The following is a 15,880-nucleotide window of genomic DNA, read 5'->3' as shown; positions in this document are numbered from 1 at the left end:
TGAATTGTGTGGCTGTGGAATATTAATGTGTTTGACTAGCGTCCCCCACAACCTCTCGTACGGATCTCGGGGCCAACCTCTGCTGCTGTAGAATAGAAAACCATATTGCCTCAAGATGTTCTCTCTGGTGGACACGCAGTCCTTTGAGGATTTGAAAAAGTAAAATTCACAGAGTGCTTGTTGCAGGGATGTGATGCAAATAACTTCAAAACCCCCAATAAGAGTGGATAATGATGAAAGTCACATACAATGTGGAAACCAAATTCAATTCAGCAAATGGGTAACTTCAAAGATATCTCTAATTAAGGAAATGACAGAACATATGTAATTAAGCCATTTGCTTAGAACAAGAACAATATCCTTTAGAGATTGCTTATGATTCAGTGCAACATCAATTACTGGAAATTTGTTTTTGTCAAACAATGTTATTATGGAAGCAAAATAAGATATGAAGTTGTACAATTACATACAGATATGTCAAAACTGTTACAGACACTTGTGAGACAAAAATGGGATAAAATCTTCAAGGATTGTTGCTCAATAGAGACATACTGTACGGACGATAAGCGGGCAGAAACATTAAAGGGTCACTTCTGCACTTTAGTCATGAATAATGATTTAATTGCACAGCTGGACTTTTTGCCACACCCCGACCCCGACATCAAACCACACATGGACAGAATCAAAAGCCTGATCAAAGACCAGAGACTCTCTGTATGATATGAACCAGATTTGCTATGAAAACATTCTCTTTATGCGTGAAGGTTCTGTCAGTCAGTGGGGAAATGTTTTATTCATTGTTTCTGTGCTTCAGAGGCCTCGTATATATGTCTGGGTTTTCTGATTCCTGTTTAGTCAGAAGGATACAGTAAGTGAGGCAGAGGTTGTGGCGCGTTCATACAGTAGGTCAAGTCAAGTATGTGCTCATGGTCAATTAACATCTGTTAGCAAGGGAGGAATCTAAAGTATGTGAATGGAGTGCATACATAACACTGTGTCCTGTTAATCCAGAAAGGTATCTGTTAGTTCACTTTCTGGGTTCAAAATTGGCTTTAAAAAAAAGCTCAGCTGTAGCTTATTGGCATCAGAGAAACAGTTAGCCACCCAGATGCTCTTGAGCACAAAGTGTAGTCTGATGAGCAAAGCTTCCAGTCGATAATAAATATGGGGCGTTCTCTTTAATGCAGGATGTAGGAAAGTCTGAGCAGAGAGGTGGCTGGGAAAGTGCAAAACAATGACAAAAGAACGGGGTTAACAATCTGGAGATGCAGAGCTCCAAGTTATGAATTTAAACAATTATTCTGCTGGATATTTTTCAGGATTAATCAATGAATTGTTTCGTCGAGGAAATGTCAAAACATTTTGAGAAATAAAGACAATATGTATATATATATATATATATATATATATATATATATATATATATATATATATATAAACAAACAAGTTATTGCTACGCTCCATGATGACCCGCATCATTGTGAGATATATTTTCCTGTTCTCTGAAAGCACTGATTGGTAGGTGTCCCGCAAAAGCACATTTGTTTGAAATGTTCTCATTATCTTGACCCCAGTCGGTTACTTGGATATATAAGTGAAGTCGTGGAATGGCTCAAATGTGCTTGAGGCTTTAAATTATTTTCAACTTGCAAGAGCTACACCACTCAAGAGGAGAGAGAGTGGGCGACTCCTTCGTGGCTCCTCTCACTCCCCTCCGGGCTCCAGTCGGCTGGACAGCTGTCTGTGAGGTGAAGATGGGTTGTTAGGCAGATGGTGACTGAATGACTTTATTTAACCTGCCAGTTCCAGCCTTGCACCTCCTCACTGTTCTGTGGCTTGTCTCTAATATATGCAGCACCTGATTGACGCCAACGAAATAACACCTTTCAACAAATGCTGGTGTTTAAAGCTTTACTCACAAAAAAAAGTGCTGTGGTGTGACTGATGTTGTGCGCCAATGGAAAGGCTGCCTAATGAGAGCTAATTACATCATGATGCTAATTGATGTGTCAGCCAAGGCTTGAAATGAAGGCTGTAGATGGTCCCTTGCTTTTAGTTTTCTGCCTTCGAACAAATCACACCACTGAAAGTATACAGAGGCAAACTCATTCATCAGATAATGTTAACCTTAACATACACATAAACAAAGCAGATAACCCAAATTATCTTTTTTTATGCATCCTGCCTATAGCTGCTGAGCACAGTGTGTCATTTCTGTAGAGTATTCATACATGTGGTTTCCTTTGTAGTTGCATGTGGCTACCTAAATGTGCTGTTGTTGTTTATGACTGTGTGTGGGTTAAAGCCCCAGTGCCCATGTAATATGATTACTGTGCAGCTTGCTGTGCCTCAGAAGTGCGTTGCATAGTTATTGAGGCCAGGGAAAGGCCACCGGGGTTTCTGTCTAATGCAGTTTTAACACCTGAATATAGCTGCACAGTCACACCTTTGGTAGGACACCCCTGAACCGCTTTATAAATGACTTTAAAACACTGCATGTCTTGGTGTGTGTGTGTGTTTGTGGATGATAAAGTGGAGGAAAAAGGAAAGAAAGGGAGTGAGAGAGAGACAGTGGGTATGTGTGAGCGCTACGGAAGAGCTAGAACATTTCTCATACCAGCAAAAGTATAGTGTGTGTGTGTGTACATGTGGGTCCCCAACACCAGGTGTTGGCCAACTAGGGCAATATGTGAAAACAACCTTTCGGCAACAAACAGCACATAAACTGCAGGTAAGAAAGTGACCACAGTAGATCAGAGAGGTTACCCTGCTCTCCGCACATACATTCATCATCAGGCTTCCCATAGGGCACTTTGTATTTCACAGCATTCACCAGGGTGCATTATGGAATAGGGTACCATGTGGCGTCTTTGCTACACTTTGTACTTTGGTTTGTTTCTAAAGAGCCTACAAGGACAATGCTGTACCAGTGGTTAAATATTGTGTGATTAAGCCCATTAACTACAAATGAGATATACTATACATTGATGCCCTTTCCTCAAGAATACAAACACTTTTCAGAAAGACTTACCCCCTTTTTAAAAGTCACATTGTCATCACATGTCCATGCAGTGGAAACTACTGTGAAAACTGTCCTTGCTGGTGTGTTCAAGGATGCACCGACATCTGAGTTGGCTGTTGAAAAGCGCTGCATCCCCAAGCTGTTAACATGGAATCAAACCCAGAAAGCATACATTACTCACAGACATGGACACTGTGAGACAGATCAAGGGGAGAATGTTCTAAGTTCCCTCTTGCAGTTGCATTACTATGCAAATGTGATGCAACTCTGACAAAATCAGAGGCAAAGGAAAAAAAATGTTTTGGATCGCTTATCTTTAAAGTCCTAATCCGTAAGCTTTCCGTTCTGGTCGATTTGGCGACACCTGTGCTTACTGGTGATAACGCTAAGAAGTTCTTTACAATACAACTCCCAGAATTTCGTTCCAAATTACTGGGGGCAGGAAACCTACTTTGTGCAGCTACCCTGTGAGAAATACTACTGAGGAAGACAAGCAACTCATGTATTTGCTTCTTTGTTCAGCCATGACGAAAATGTCTTCATACGTCTTCTTTATTGCACTCTACTTGTGGCGATGCGAATATGATTCCGCTTGGAAAACGGGACCGGCTGCTCTGCTCTTCCAAATTATGGCATTACAAGAGTTTTGCAAAAATTACATTTGTTATGTCAAATATGCTCACGCATCGTTTGCTGTGAATCTAACACCATTCAAATCCAGTGTAGGAATGATGGAATGTGGATGTAATGGCAATAGTATTGCAAATTGGGTTTGATATGATTATAATGTTAATGATTATAATTCTGAGAAAGTTTTACACGTCTTTTTTTCATAATGTAGTAAAATAAATGGAATTCACTAACTGCCTGGAAGGTTCTTAATACACGTAAATTGTCAGAAGCAATATGAGTTTTTTTACAGCTTGTAGCACCATGCATAATTATATTGTTAATAAATGTAATGTGTATGTGTGTGTGTGTGTGTGTGTGTGTGTTTTGCAGCTGCTGTCAGACAGTCAGATCAACATGGTGAAGGTGGTGAACTCAGTGAGTGATGCTCTTAACGCCATGCAGAAGGAGAACGTGGGCCTGAAGGCGCGCGTCAAGGCCGACTTGCAGAGGGCACCGGTCAGAGGGGCCCGCTTCAAGGGCTGCGCCAACGGTAAGAGAAACGAGGCGCGGTCGGACGATCTGTACCTGTCTGGCTGGATTCGATTCTTTCTTTGTAGATTTGTCTGTCTGATTCTCGATTTGTCCCTTTGCCTCTGTGTATGTTATTCATACATCACCGACCCCCCTATATGTTTCACCTTCTGCCACTGTATTCCGCTCTGTGTTGTGATCCTTTGCCAACCCGACTCCACTATTCTTTGAAATTGTATTCCTGTGAGGTCTGTCATCCATCTTACCACATAGTCATTCAACTCAACATCTCCTGGTGATATCAGTATGTTTCCCTGGGCTACATCTCCTCCACATTATCCAGTGGCCTTGGTAGAGCTGTGGATTTTTTTTTTTTTTTTTTACTATACATGAGAAATGACTTGCATGTCCACTGGGCTGTGTTGCTGGGAGGGCAGAGAAAGACCCGAGGCATCATCCCATTGGAAGGCTTTTAACCAGGCACAGTACACCCAATGCCATTCCCCTGTTGGATTTCCCCTGCAAAGGTAGCCAAGGAGCACAGAGCGAAGACTACTCATGTATAGCACACGGCATACAATAGCACAGCGAGAGAGATATTCACGTTTTTTGGGAGAGCAGCATGGCGAAGATGTCTCATAAATCTGCAAACATGAGAGCGAAGGCATATGCTTTTTCTTTTGCACTAAGGAATTGAAGTGCTTCACATGACTCACCGGGTGTTTTATTAATTAATATGCTATCTTACAAACAGTTTCGGGCCTGTGACATTATCAGCTTGATCTTCCGGTGCTGAATGGGCTCACACATCTGCTATCTATCAGCAATCTATCGCCTGGAATTCTCACCTGCACCTGATGATGGTTTGAAAATGAATCTAAAAACTCTTAAAGTTTTTAATGTCAGTGGATCTTCTGGGTACAGAATACAGTTACATTTTTCATTTACATTTATTTTCATCAGGATGACAGCCTTCTTGTTTAAGGCGCTTAATTACAATGTCCTGATTATAGGTTATTTAATTATTGTTATTATTATTTTTTTTTTGTTGCTATATTGAATACAATTACAGATCTGTTGGGGGTTAAAATTTTGTTGTGGTGTCAACTAAACTTGTTAGTAAATGTTTAAAATGAATGTGCACTATAAAGTAATGCATGATTTTATCTTAAGTCTACCTAAAACCTGATCAAGACCAAACACACCGTTACACCTAAAACAAATTTTTGTGAAACCTCCAATTTCGGTTATTGTGCATTGAAAAATCTCCTTAAGCAACATAAACTTCTCAAATATCCCACTAAAGTATCAGAAAAAGCTGAAAAGCAGGCCTGCTCCACATGACATTTTGGAGAAACATGGCTTTCATAGGCCAGCGCGGATGGACTGGTTGAAACTCTGTCCATGGTGCTGAACTTGTGTTTCACACAGTTGTATGCCTGACACCCCCTTCCAGATTTGTCTCGCCTTAACCAGATTATCTGAAGCAATAAGCAAACAGTTTCTTAAAACATACCAGAATCCAGGGTGGTCATACATGTTCGGATGTTAGCAGAATGCTATATCACAGGAGGTATTATAACTGAAGTCATTACCAAAAGATTGAGTCAATTCATTAGCCGCATGAGGAGAGCAAGAATAACTCGCAATGTGATGCAACAGGATGTGAAGCATCATCACTGCTCTAACGAACTCAAAAGAGAGAAGGAATTTAATGAGGTAACATTTATTGCAGGGCTGTCATTTTGCATTGCATTTGATCAAACACGCGTTTGTGTTATACACCATGTCATATAGGGAAATGTCTGGTACAGTGTTCATAATCAGGGATGATTATGTATTAGCTCCGTGTTTTTTTTTCAAAATCGGTTCCTGCCCAACACGCTGAAGTCAGCAGCCGGTACAAGGTTGTAATGACGATTACATCAGTCCTGTTGTTGCTTGCTGGAGTGTGGCTCATAGGCTGTTCCTGTTGTCATCACTTCATACCGACAGTCCTGGAAAGAGCAGTCCAGTTCAGTCAGCCCCTCATTATTATTAATATTTTACCCATATGAGCAGTTCACCCATTTGCAGCAAATTAATATGGGAAAGACGCGTTTACTAAAACCAGTGCATTTTTTAAGAAGCCATTTGTTTTTTGCAGTTTTACTTTTGAAGTTTAAAACAAAAAAAAATGTACATAAATTATTGGGTTTGTCTGTTTGGGGATTTGGGGTTACTGAAATATGCAGACCTATTCGTACAAAGCAGATTCAGCAGAGGCACAGTGGACCTAACGCTGAAGGCTTGAATTTGTTCTTCTTTGTGACATTAACACAAGAGATATTGGGAGAATAAACATATCCTTGTTTACTCATTATCATTCCATGTGAGATTTCTAGAGAATTACCTGTATTTCTGTATGTTGTCCTGACATTATTTTGTCCTGGGCTCTATACAGCCAAGGGGGGAGGAAATGCCATCCTATTATTAAGCAAAATACAGCTATTAGTCTCCCCTTAGTAGCTTGATCTGTAGATGTTGCCATCTATATAGAGCCAGGATTTAATCTGGTGCCCTTGTAAGCTAAAATGACTAATTTGCTTTGACAATACCAAACGGTTTCAGGGAATCTTTCTCTGTTATTTGTGTTTATAATTGATCACCCCCAAATGTTTCATGTAAACGTAAATGTCAGGAGTAAAGCTGTACAGCATTCACAGTAATCGACCAATCAGCACCAAGGTTCAGCACCATGGATAGCGCCTCACTTATTCTCTGCTCAAGGCGCAGGATTCTTTGAAAGCACTTACATACAATACATAAAATATATGTGTATAGAGTATGTTAAGTTTGCATTATTTGTACATGTTTATGTTGTACACATTTTAAGTCCACCACATCCCGCTTGAAATGTAGTTATATGCCGGTTTCCACTCCCAACACATATGTATCAAATTGAACAGCACACTGGACAGCACATTTCTTTACATTTTATGTCTGTTTCTTTACGTCTGTGTGCATACGTTTGGGGCACATCCACACACATCTTTGGCTGCCTGTCTGTCCCACTGTGCCTGTGGATATTTGAAGTATTCATTTCTGTACTGTTTGCATTGGATTCCCATAAGAGCATATTAGATTCTCAAAGTTATATGAATCCAAACCTGACAGCAGTGAAGCCCCTCTCAGCTCAGACGGTAGCGGGGTTTTCTGAGTTTCACGAAACCACTGTCGGAGTCCTACTTTTCAGTTCATGCACTGCCTGACTTCGCTGTGCCGTTGCTCAAGTGAAAGCCCATTTATGTTATTGTTACTGTTGCTGCCACATTAATTATTCAGTTTTATGAGTAGTGGGCATTTCAAAACACAAGAGAGAAAGACAAAGCATACATAAAAAGGTTAGACGCAGGGACATGTGCATGGATGGAAAGCACTATAGTGGCTGCCACAGATGAGCAGTGTTAGCTGGAGATGCGAGTGCGGGGTGCATTTAAATGAGTTCGGTTCCTGCTGTGCAGTGCCTGTGATGTCAGAGTGACTTACTTTGAAGGGTTTATGCAACTGAGGATTTTGTCACCAAACAGATGAGATTCAGGACAGATGCTCTCCTAGTCTGACAGGAGACCCATTTGCCAGAATGTTGTTTTTTTTTTGACAAACCACGCGATGGGTTGAATGTCAACATTTCTCAACCAAAAATACGCTTCATAAATATGTTTCATATCAGCCTCGTATCACACTTGCAGAAAAAAACAATGCATTTGTGAAATGATTGGTTAAGTGACATGGAGCTGAGGATCGAACTGCCGATCCTCTGATTGAAGGACGACACCGCTTACCACTGAGCCACAGTGGCCTATGTAACATTATGTAACAAGTGCAACAATGTAAAGTCAACTCTTACTTTATGTTTCACACGGGACTCCTGGGGGAAAAGTCCTGTTTGTTTGTTTAACACAACACACCCCATCCGCATGCCTTTAGTGGACTTTCTCGCTTATTATGCCACGTAACTTTCAATAACGATCTCTCGATTTATTTCATCTGTTGCTCTGCACGTTGCTCGTTGTACTTCGGTGAACCGAATGTAACAAGGTCCACATTCAACGTATCAGTGGGCTGCCTCAAAGGTCCCAACACCAACACACGCAGTAGTTCATGCGCACATCAAACCAAACCATACACTCATCTTTAGAAATATTCTATATTTTTCAAATTTTCAACAAATCCTACATTATGATCCTGCTAACAAGTAGCATATAGAAATCATGGGACCATGAAGTCCACAATGGTTACAACAGGCAACAGGACGAATGGTCACACAGGGATGTGACGCATCATGCTAGTTTGATAGCTAGGTTACATGTTGTCACTGGATTAGAAAATGATGCAATGTGAATAAATTCTAATAATAGAATACCAAATTATTTTTCACTTATGGTAAATTGTGTGCGCACCAAGTTGTGAAGTTAAAGTGGACCTGGAAAATCTGTAATGCATCATTAAACTGAAGAAACTTTGAAAGCTCTCGTTACAGACGACCAAATTCTTAAATAATGATGACAGTCTTTTTTTAATGTCCCATGGAACCCAGGCAGCTTCGGTTTTCTGTCATGAAAAGAAGAACCGGGAAATTTTACCGTTTATGTGTGATGATGATGAAAGTCGGAGCGCAGTAGTCGAGGCTTAACATGGAGAAATGAAAAAGCTTCTGGAGACCAAACATTCCACATCGTGTAGTGATGGTTAAAATAAAATCTTCTACGGCCTTTTCAAGAACTCTGCTGGCTGTTTTAGGGGTTTGACCCTGCGAAGGCTGGCATGCATAATCTATGACATTGTCCCTCCTGGGGAATAGATTTTGTTTCCTGTTTCGCCGTCTCTTCTTCTCTGCACTAACTTTTCCTCAACTCTCTTTTTCTGTCTGTTTCTCATAAGCTCTCGTCACTCTCCCCGTCTCGTTTTCTGTGTGGCATCGCTCAAATCTATATATCTCACTGAGCCATACTTCCTCCTCTCCGACTTCTATAACGTCTTTCGTTTCATCCTCTTCCCTACAACTTTGTGTTATCTCAATTTCCTGTCTCTGTGCAATATATCTGCGTCTTCTCTGCGGCATCACATCCGCGCACCGCCCTCGTGCCTTTCTGTCTTCATTTCGACCTGCTCGTGTTCCGTCTTTTTTCACGTTTTTTATCTTCGCTGCACTTAGACTCCGTTGTAGCACCGTGTCATCTGTCAACCCATCTCTCCATACATCTTCTTTTTTTGTGTGTGTGTCTCCCAACTCCGCACGGCCATTCTCTACCTCCTCATTGCTCGTTCTATCCTTTTTCAAGAGCAGGGAGCTTGCCATCCTTTTCGAAACACTTTGAGGTTTCATTTTGACAGGAAGACTTCACAACACAGACCCAGAACCACTCCTCCATGTTAACTGTATACTGGTGTGCCTCTCTATGGCTGTAGACAGAGGACAAAGTGTGACAAGTGTGATCTCATGTGTTCCTCATTTCCTCTTTATTACTGATTACACTTTACCGCTCCAAGCACGTGTTCCCTTTGCAAGCCATATTGGATCTAATTTATTTCATGTCCCCGCGACTTTCACCTCTCCCTAGGCTCGCGTCCCCGTGACTGCGGTGATCTGTACGCCAGTGGTCAGAGAGAGGACGGCATCTACTCAGTGTTTCCTGTTCACTACCCTGCAGGCTTCCAGGTCTACTGCGACATGACCACAGACGGAGGAGGCTGGACGGTGAGTCAGAGGGAAACACGTATTACAGTTATACACAGGCTCATAAGCTGTATATGTATCTAAAATATAAAAAAAAACATTCACATAGGGGTTATAATCAACATTAAAATGGAGGCCTATTCACTATGTCTGCTTTTACAAATCTATTATTATTTATTAATAGCAACAACATAAAAATGATTCACTGAGCATGAATCTGTCTAACTGCAACACCGGTTCCATTCGAATCACAGCCATGCGGCACAAGACATCATATACTGGACACCTGCTGAGATTACACTTGCACTGCCTTAGGATTCTCATGTATCAATCTGAAAAGGTCTCATCACAGTTGGATCACAGAACAGCGAGCAGATCTTAAGTTTCACGTGGACCCCTTTGAAAGCAGTCCATTCATTTACATGTTTCGTTTTTTTCCCATTTAGAAAACAGAATGCTAATTAATCACATCTAAGTGAGGATGTCATCAGGTAGCCTGCTGAAAGGAACATGAATAAAGAGGAGCGAGAGAAAGAAGGCCAATGAAACAGGGTTCTGAGAGACGCGGCAAAAGAACCAAAGTGCATCCGATGAATCATTATGTCTTTAGTAGGACAAGTAAATGGTGCCATAATCACAAGGGGAGAGATTTTAGTGTTAGCTGTTACCGCGACAATTGATGGCAGAAACATAAGTAAATCATAACAATCTAACATATGCGCTGTGGCTGAGACGTGTTCAGCCCGCTCATGTCATGACAGCTTCCATTTTGAATGTTGTACAATGTGTACAATTCCATTGGAGCTGGTGCATGTCTGACCTGTTTATGTTTTGGTATTGTAAATCTTGCATTCTCGTCTTTGCATAATGATATTTTGACAGGATTTGGGATTGTTAAATGTTGACACGGAAACATATACTTCGAGTTTCTTTAAGTGTGTGTTTTTTCTTTCCTTGATCAAACATCTGTCAGTTGTCTGGCCTTGCTAAAGTAAACAGAGCTGTGTAAGAGAGACTGTATACTGGAAGCGCCGTGTCTTTTGGGAATGACAGACAGCGAGGTGAACAAACATTGACACTGAGCTGTTTGAAGTTATATTTGGATGTGTGGTTTAGATGTATTTTACTGTGCGCGCACACACACACACACACACACACACATACCATCCTACTGGTTAGAGCCATTTATTTCCCTTTGTTCTGAAGTATACTGTAGCAGTCCTCTGGGAAAGAAGAGCAGTTCTTAATAGAGAACTAAGGCCTTGTAACACTTTAACAGTTTCAGCTACATGAATCCATCACAACTCCCTTTTTGTTTTATTTTTACTGGTTCCGATGCATTTATGAAGGCACCCAGGGGCTGGCTGTGTAATCTGTTCAAAAGTATTCAGTCATACATACTGCATTTAGTAATAAAGGTCCAATCTGCTATCTTCTTCCAGCTTGTGGGTGTGATGCGGTCTTGTTGACATCACTTTCACGGATGTTTTAAACGTGTTTCGTGTGTGAAAATGTCATAGAGGTGTAGAAACTGTCTCCATAGTTTCAATATGGATCATTTCCTCTTAACAGCTTTACTAGCAATCTCTGGCTGCAAATATATACATGTGTTTGTCTGTTCTTTCCACTGTTCTTAGCTGTTAACACCAGTGCTACCTGCTTCTCCAAAAATAAATATCCAGTGTAATAACTAATACTTAGAAGAAGCTTAGAAAAGCTAAATATATTCTCATCCCACTCTACAAACACATACAGCACGTGTCAAACTCAGTCATGACAGTGAGTTGCGTGTGTTTGTGTGAGCGCGCTTGGAAATCGGTGACTAACTGTGCGAGATGGGCAAGGTCGTCCCCTACGATCATCAAATAAAACAATACTGTCAGTTTGACAGAGTGCTTAGCACAGCATGATGGAATGGAGTTACATACCAGACTGTCGCTGCGTAAATGCTCATGTGTGTGTTTGCGCGCGTGCGGCTGTGTATGCATGAATTAATGTTTGTGCCAAACTACGTGCATCTATACATACATAGCTTGTGATTGTGCTTTCAGCTTTGCTCCCTTTTTGCACAGTGCTCAGTGAGAAAGTGTTAAGTAACGGCTCTTTGCATGTTCTTTCATAAAAAAAAGGATTTATGTAGCAGCTGAGATTGAAGTGATAACGTTGCAGTCACCGAGTGTGCCGTGTGCGTTGAGCTGATTGTGATCACGCTTGCACCTCATTAAGAGATCAGCGCGGTGTGAGGTAACAGGGGCAGGTAGGGAGACGGCATGCATAGTGAGTTGAGTTGCTTACTGTCTGTCTGACGGTTGACTGCCATATGCCGGCACCTCATTAGCATGCGTTTGACATAACGCAGCACCGTTGCAGAAAGTCTGAGAGATGAGAAGGTTACTTAGATGAAGACGGCGAGGAGACGAGAGCGCGATGCAGAGGAGACAAAGACGAGAGGGCCCGATGAAAACATCAGAATCTGATGTTGAGAGAGAGAGAAAGGAAGACATACGGATAAAAATATATAATACGCAATAAGGGAACAGCAATTCATTTTATTTTCTCCGTTCTCCGAAATACATTCATTCAGATCAGGCCTTCAACTGAATCTTTCTGTTCTCTTGTATTTGCAGTGAAAAGGTATAGCCCTTAGGGAGCCTCTGGGTTAACGCCTGTGTCTTAAGTGATGGTGACAGGAAGAAGCCAGAACTACTGTAGATGCCAATACGCAAAACTGTAACATTAGTCAGTGATTAACATTAGAAGGATGTTTGCTCATATGTCTGTTTGTATATCTACATCTCTCAGTATCCAAATTCACCAGAGCACACCAAAGACTTGGTTTTGCATGTATGGGTTTGTTAATGCGTGGGTACACATGCAGTGTTTGTGGACTATACTCATGATGCCCAACAAGGTTTTCTTTAGTTCGAAGAAAAAAATGTCCAAACAAATCCATCAGAGGCCCTCAACTATTTCAAACGGCAACAGCTTTTTTTTGTTATCAAAGAAACTATTTTCCGTAATACTCTGCATGATGCACAATCAGACTGTCCAAACCAACCCGGCCACCCACAAATATTTCTAACTTTATAAATGAGAAACTAGCTTTTAAAACCAGGCGATTGGGGTATAAAACGACACACTGAATAACAAAGCCTAAGCTGTCAGGTTGTTTCAGAGAGACACTGACTCGGGCGTAGTGACTCATAGATCACATATACGTGCGTGTCTATTTTGAAGAACCTATACAAAAATAAACAAAGGGAAGCAATGGCTGCTTCTTTGCTATCTTTTGACAGCTATTGCTACTTCAAACCCAGAGCCAGGTGTGCATAGTGTTCGCTGTATGGAGCTGACAGTTATATCAACACAGAGAAGATAAATACTGTAGCATGAACTAAAACATGGAAACATGAGTTTGAGTTAACAGTCATTTTGTCAGCCAGACATTCAGATTTGGGCAAAACCAAGTAGAGCCGAAGGGCAGGTATCAATTACCAATCAAGGCAAACATGACCTTAATCCAAACCAAACCAAAGGAATATTTGAATCCACTTTTGTCAAGTAGTGCAATATGTTCACTCTCTTGCCATGTCCTTTACTCAAATGTAGACATAGGGAATGCAAACACACACAATAAAAAAAGGTAAAATGCTAATAAAATATGCTAGAATTAAATCCCCTTTTCAGGACCATGGATAGCACCACTCGGCCAGACGTGCCAAAACACTTAATATACTTCAATATTTAATAAAAAATAACATCACAACAGCACAATGTACTGTTAACATAGCACTAAATAAGCTACAGTACAAACCTACTTGTTAAACGAAGAAAACTTTCTTCTTTGATGACTTTCTTCTTTTTTCTGCTTTCCTGTGGAGGGGTCATTTTGATTGGAGACGTTCATAGCGTGTCCTCGATGTGGTGTATAATCTCACAAGGACGAAATCCATTTTTTATTTACTTGTTTCTATTGGTAAAGTAGCATTAATCCCGATGAGGGGGGAATACATTTTATCTCAACCAGTGATGAAAATAATTCCGTTGAGGCGGGGACATATAGACCTGAATGCACCCATACTGTACATACAGTATAGATACAGTACATACCGTTTATGTAGTGTTACTTTTGGGAGACAGGGTGAGGGGGTTCTTTTCATTTTAATAGAGTCTAAGTCACTAGAAAACTGTGTCCTTTAGTGTCCACTAAGAACTAATAGGAAGAGAGGGGACTATAGTACAGGTTGATGTGGATGGTTATCAGAGGAAATTGGTCAGTATTTCACCACTGCCATAACTCAGGCCCTGGAGACTGTTTGAGCACAAAGATAGGAGGGATGATGGCAGATAGGACGTAAAATAGAAAACCTGTCATTACGAGGCCCCAAGCTCCTCAAAACACAAATACAAACACACACACACACACACGCATGAAAGAGTATATTGGACCATACCAAAGAAACATCTATACAATCAAAGAAGCGTACATATGCCATCTCTACGTACAGTAAATGTGTGGTCATATGTGCTTACAGACCCATGCTTTCACACACACACATATACTAAAATATGTATACGCACAAGCCCCTCAGTCAGATAAAGTAATCCTTTGGGCATGTGGTGTACCTGTTTCGGCAAAGGGGGATTCCAAATGCCATTTAAACACAGCCTCGCAGCTTAGGGTAAAGTCTTCTATTATTTCTATTTTATTTGTTAAAAGGAAGGGACTAAAAATGACCACGGCATTATTAATGAATGAGAGTAGATACATCGGAGTGCAGTGTGGGGCTGCATTATCAAATGGTGCTTTTATCAGAAGTACTGCAATCACTCTCAAATATACAATTCAGCTAAGAACTGAAAAGTAAAAGTTTTAGATTGAATGTACGATTGTGTGCATGTTGTATCACCCCTTTAGAGGCTCGGAGTGCCTTTGAGCCTCTCAGAGTGTAAGGAATAGGCTTTTCAGTGTCTCTATCTGGCTCACAAGCTCTTCAATATTTCATCTGTTAGTTTATTGGTTTGGAAAAAAAAAGAAAATCCAGGATGGATGTTTTTTTGCAGTTGTGTCTTATCTGTAAATGTTTTGTAAGGCAGGGAAATTGAAAACTTCACAGTACAATCTAACTTTTGTTCCGAACATAATTGTTTTGATAATGTTCAGATTGAGTGCACTGAGTGGACTGCGAGTTTATTCAGATGTGACCTGACGTTTTAATTTACTTTCCTGGACGAGCATGTACTTGTGTCCTCATTAGCTGGCATGCGGGTGGTGCTGAGGGGAAGTATGCAGCTGTCTACAAGTAACGTTGTCACAGGTAGTGTCAGACATGTGTTTCAGGATATTAGTGCCATTGAGGTTATTTGAGAAAACGTTCGGCAACATTGACTGATTCATATATTTTCTCTCAGTTACATGTCCGGGCACACAAATAGATGGCGAATGGATTCCCAGTTATGTCGTTGCTGTTGGGCCTACTGTATATATTTTTGCACTTTTTATTCATTATTATAGTGATTTTCCCTGAGAAGTTAAAGCATTCTGATTCACTGTATTCACATGCAAATAAAACAAACACTGTGAAACAAGGACTGGACGATATGGCCAGAATATTCTATCCCTCATTTCATTTCAAAACTCTACAACGATGTCACAACATAGCATGATTTCTGGTAATTCAATAAATGAATAGTCCAAATGAAATAACCACATGGTGTAGCCTATTTTTAATGTGAGCATGCTACCGTTAGCATTTAAATACATAATCTTAGTCTAAAACATTTTTAAAAACGACCTGCAATCAGTTATGTAGAGTGAAGTTGTTGTTTAGTTGAAGTTTTGAGTGATTTTTGGATACTATTACGCCTATCATATGATGTTGTGACCCTTGTTTTTGTCCTGACGCGTTCCTACCACTGTGATACCAAGTCTTTCCCTGCACTTGGTCTTTGTCATGCAGGCAGATTAAAAAGAAAAGCCTTAGCAGAAATCTACC

The 15,880-nt window shown here is 40.7% G+C and overlaps 1 protein-coding gene across 2 annotated transcripts in view; it reads left to right on the top strand.

Annotated features, from left to right (window-relative positions):
• The window catches only part of fibcd1b (fibrinogen C domain containing 1b), an 84,243-nt gene that overhangs the window by 31,599 nt on the left and 36,764 nt on the right, over positions 1 to 15,880 (top strand). For both annotated transcript variants that reach the window (XM_031859849.1, XM_031859850.1), the window contains 2 exons: positions 4,025 to 4,184; positions 9,769 to 9,905. In XM_031859849.1, the coding sequence (XP_031715709.1) occupies positions 4,025 to 4,184; positions 9,769 to 9,905 (297 nt within the window). The remainder of the gene's footprint in view (positions 1 to 4,024; positions 4,185 to 9,768; positions 9,906 to 15,880) is intronic.

The sequence above is a fragment of the Anarrhichthys ocellatus genome, unplaced genomic scaffold, assembly GCF_004355925.1.
Source record: "Anarrhichthys ocellatus isolate YVR2014 unplaced genomic scaffold, GSC_Weel_1.0 scaffold23, whole genome shotgun sequence".
Taxonomy (NCBI): domain Eukaryota; kingdom Metazoa; phylum Chordata; class Actinopteri; order Perciformes; family Anarhichadidae; genus Anarrhichthys; species Anarrhichthys ocellatus.
This window is presented reverse-complemented; position numbering and strand designations above follow the sequence as displayed.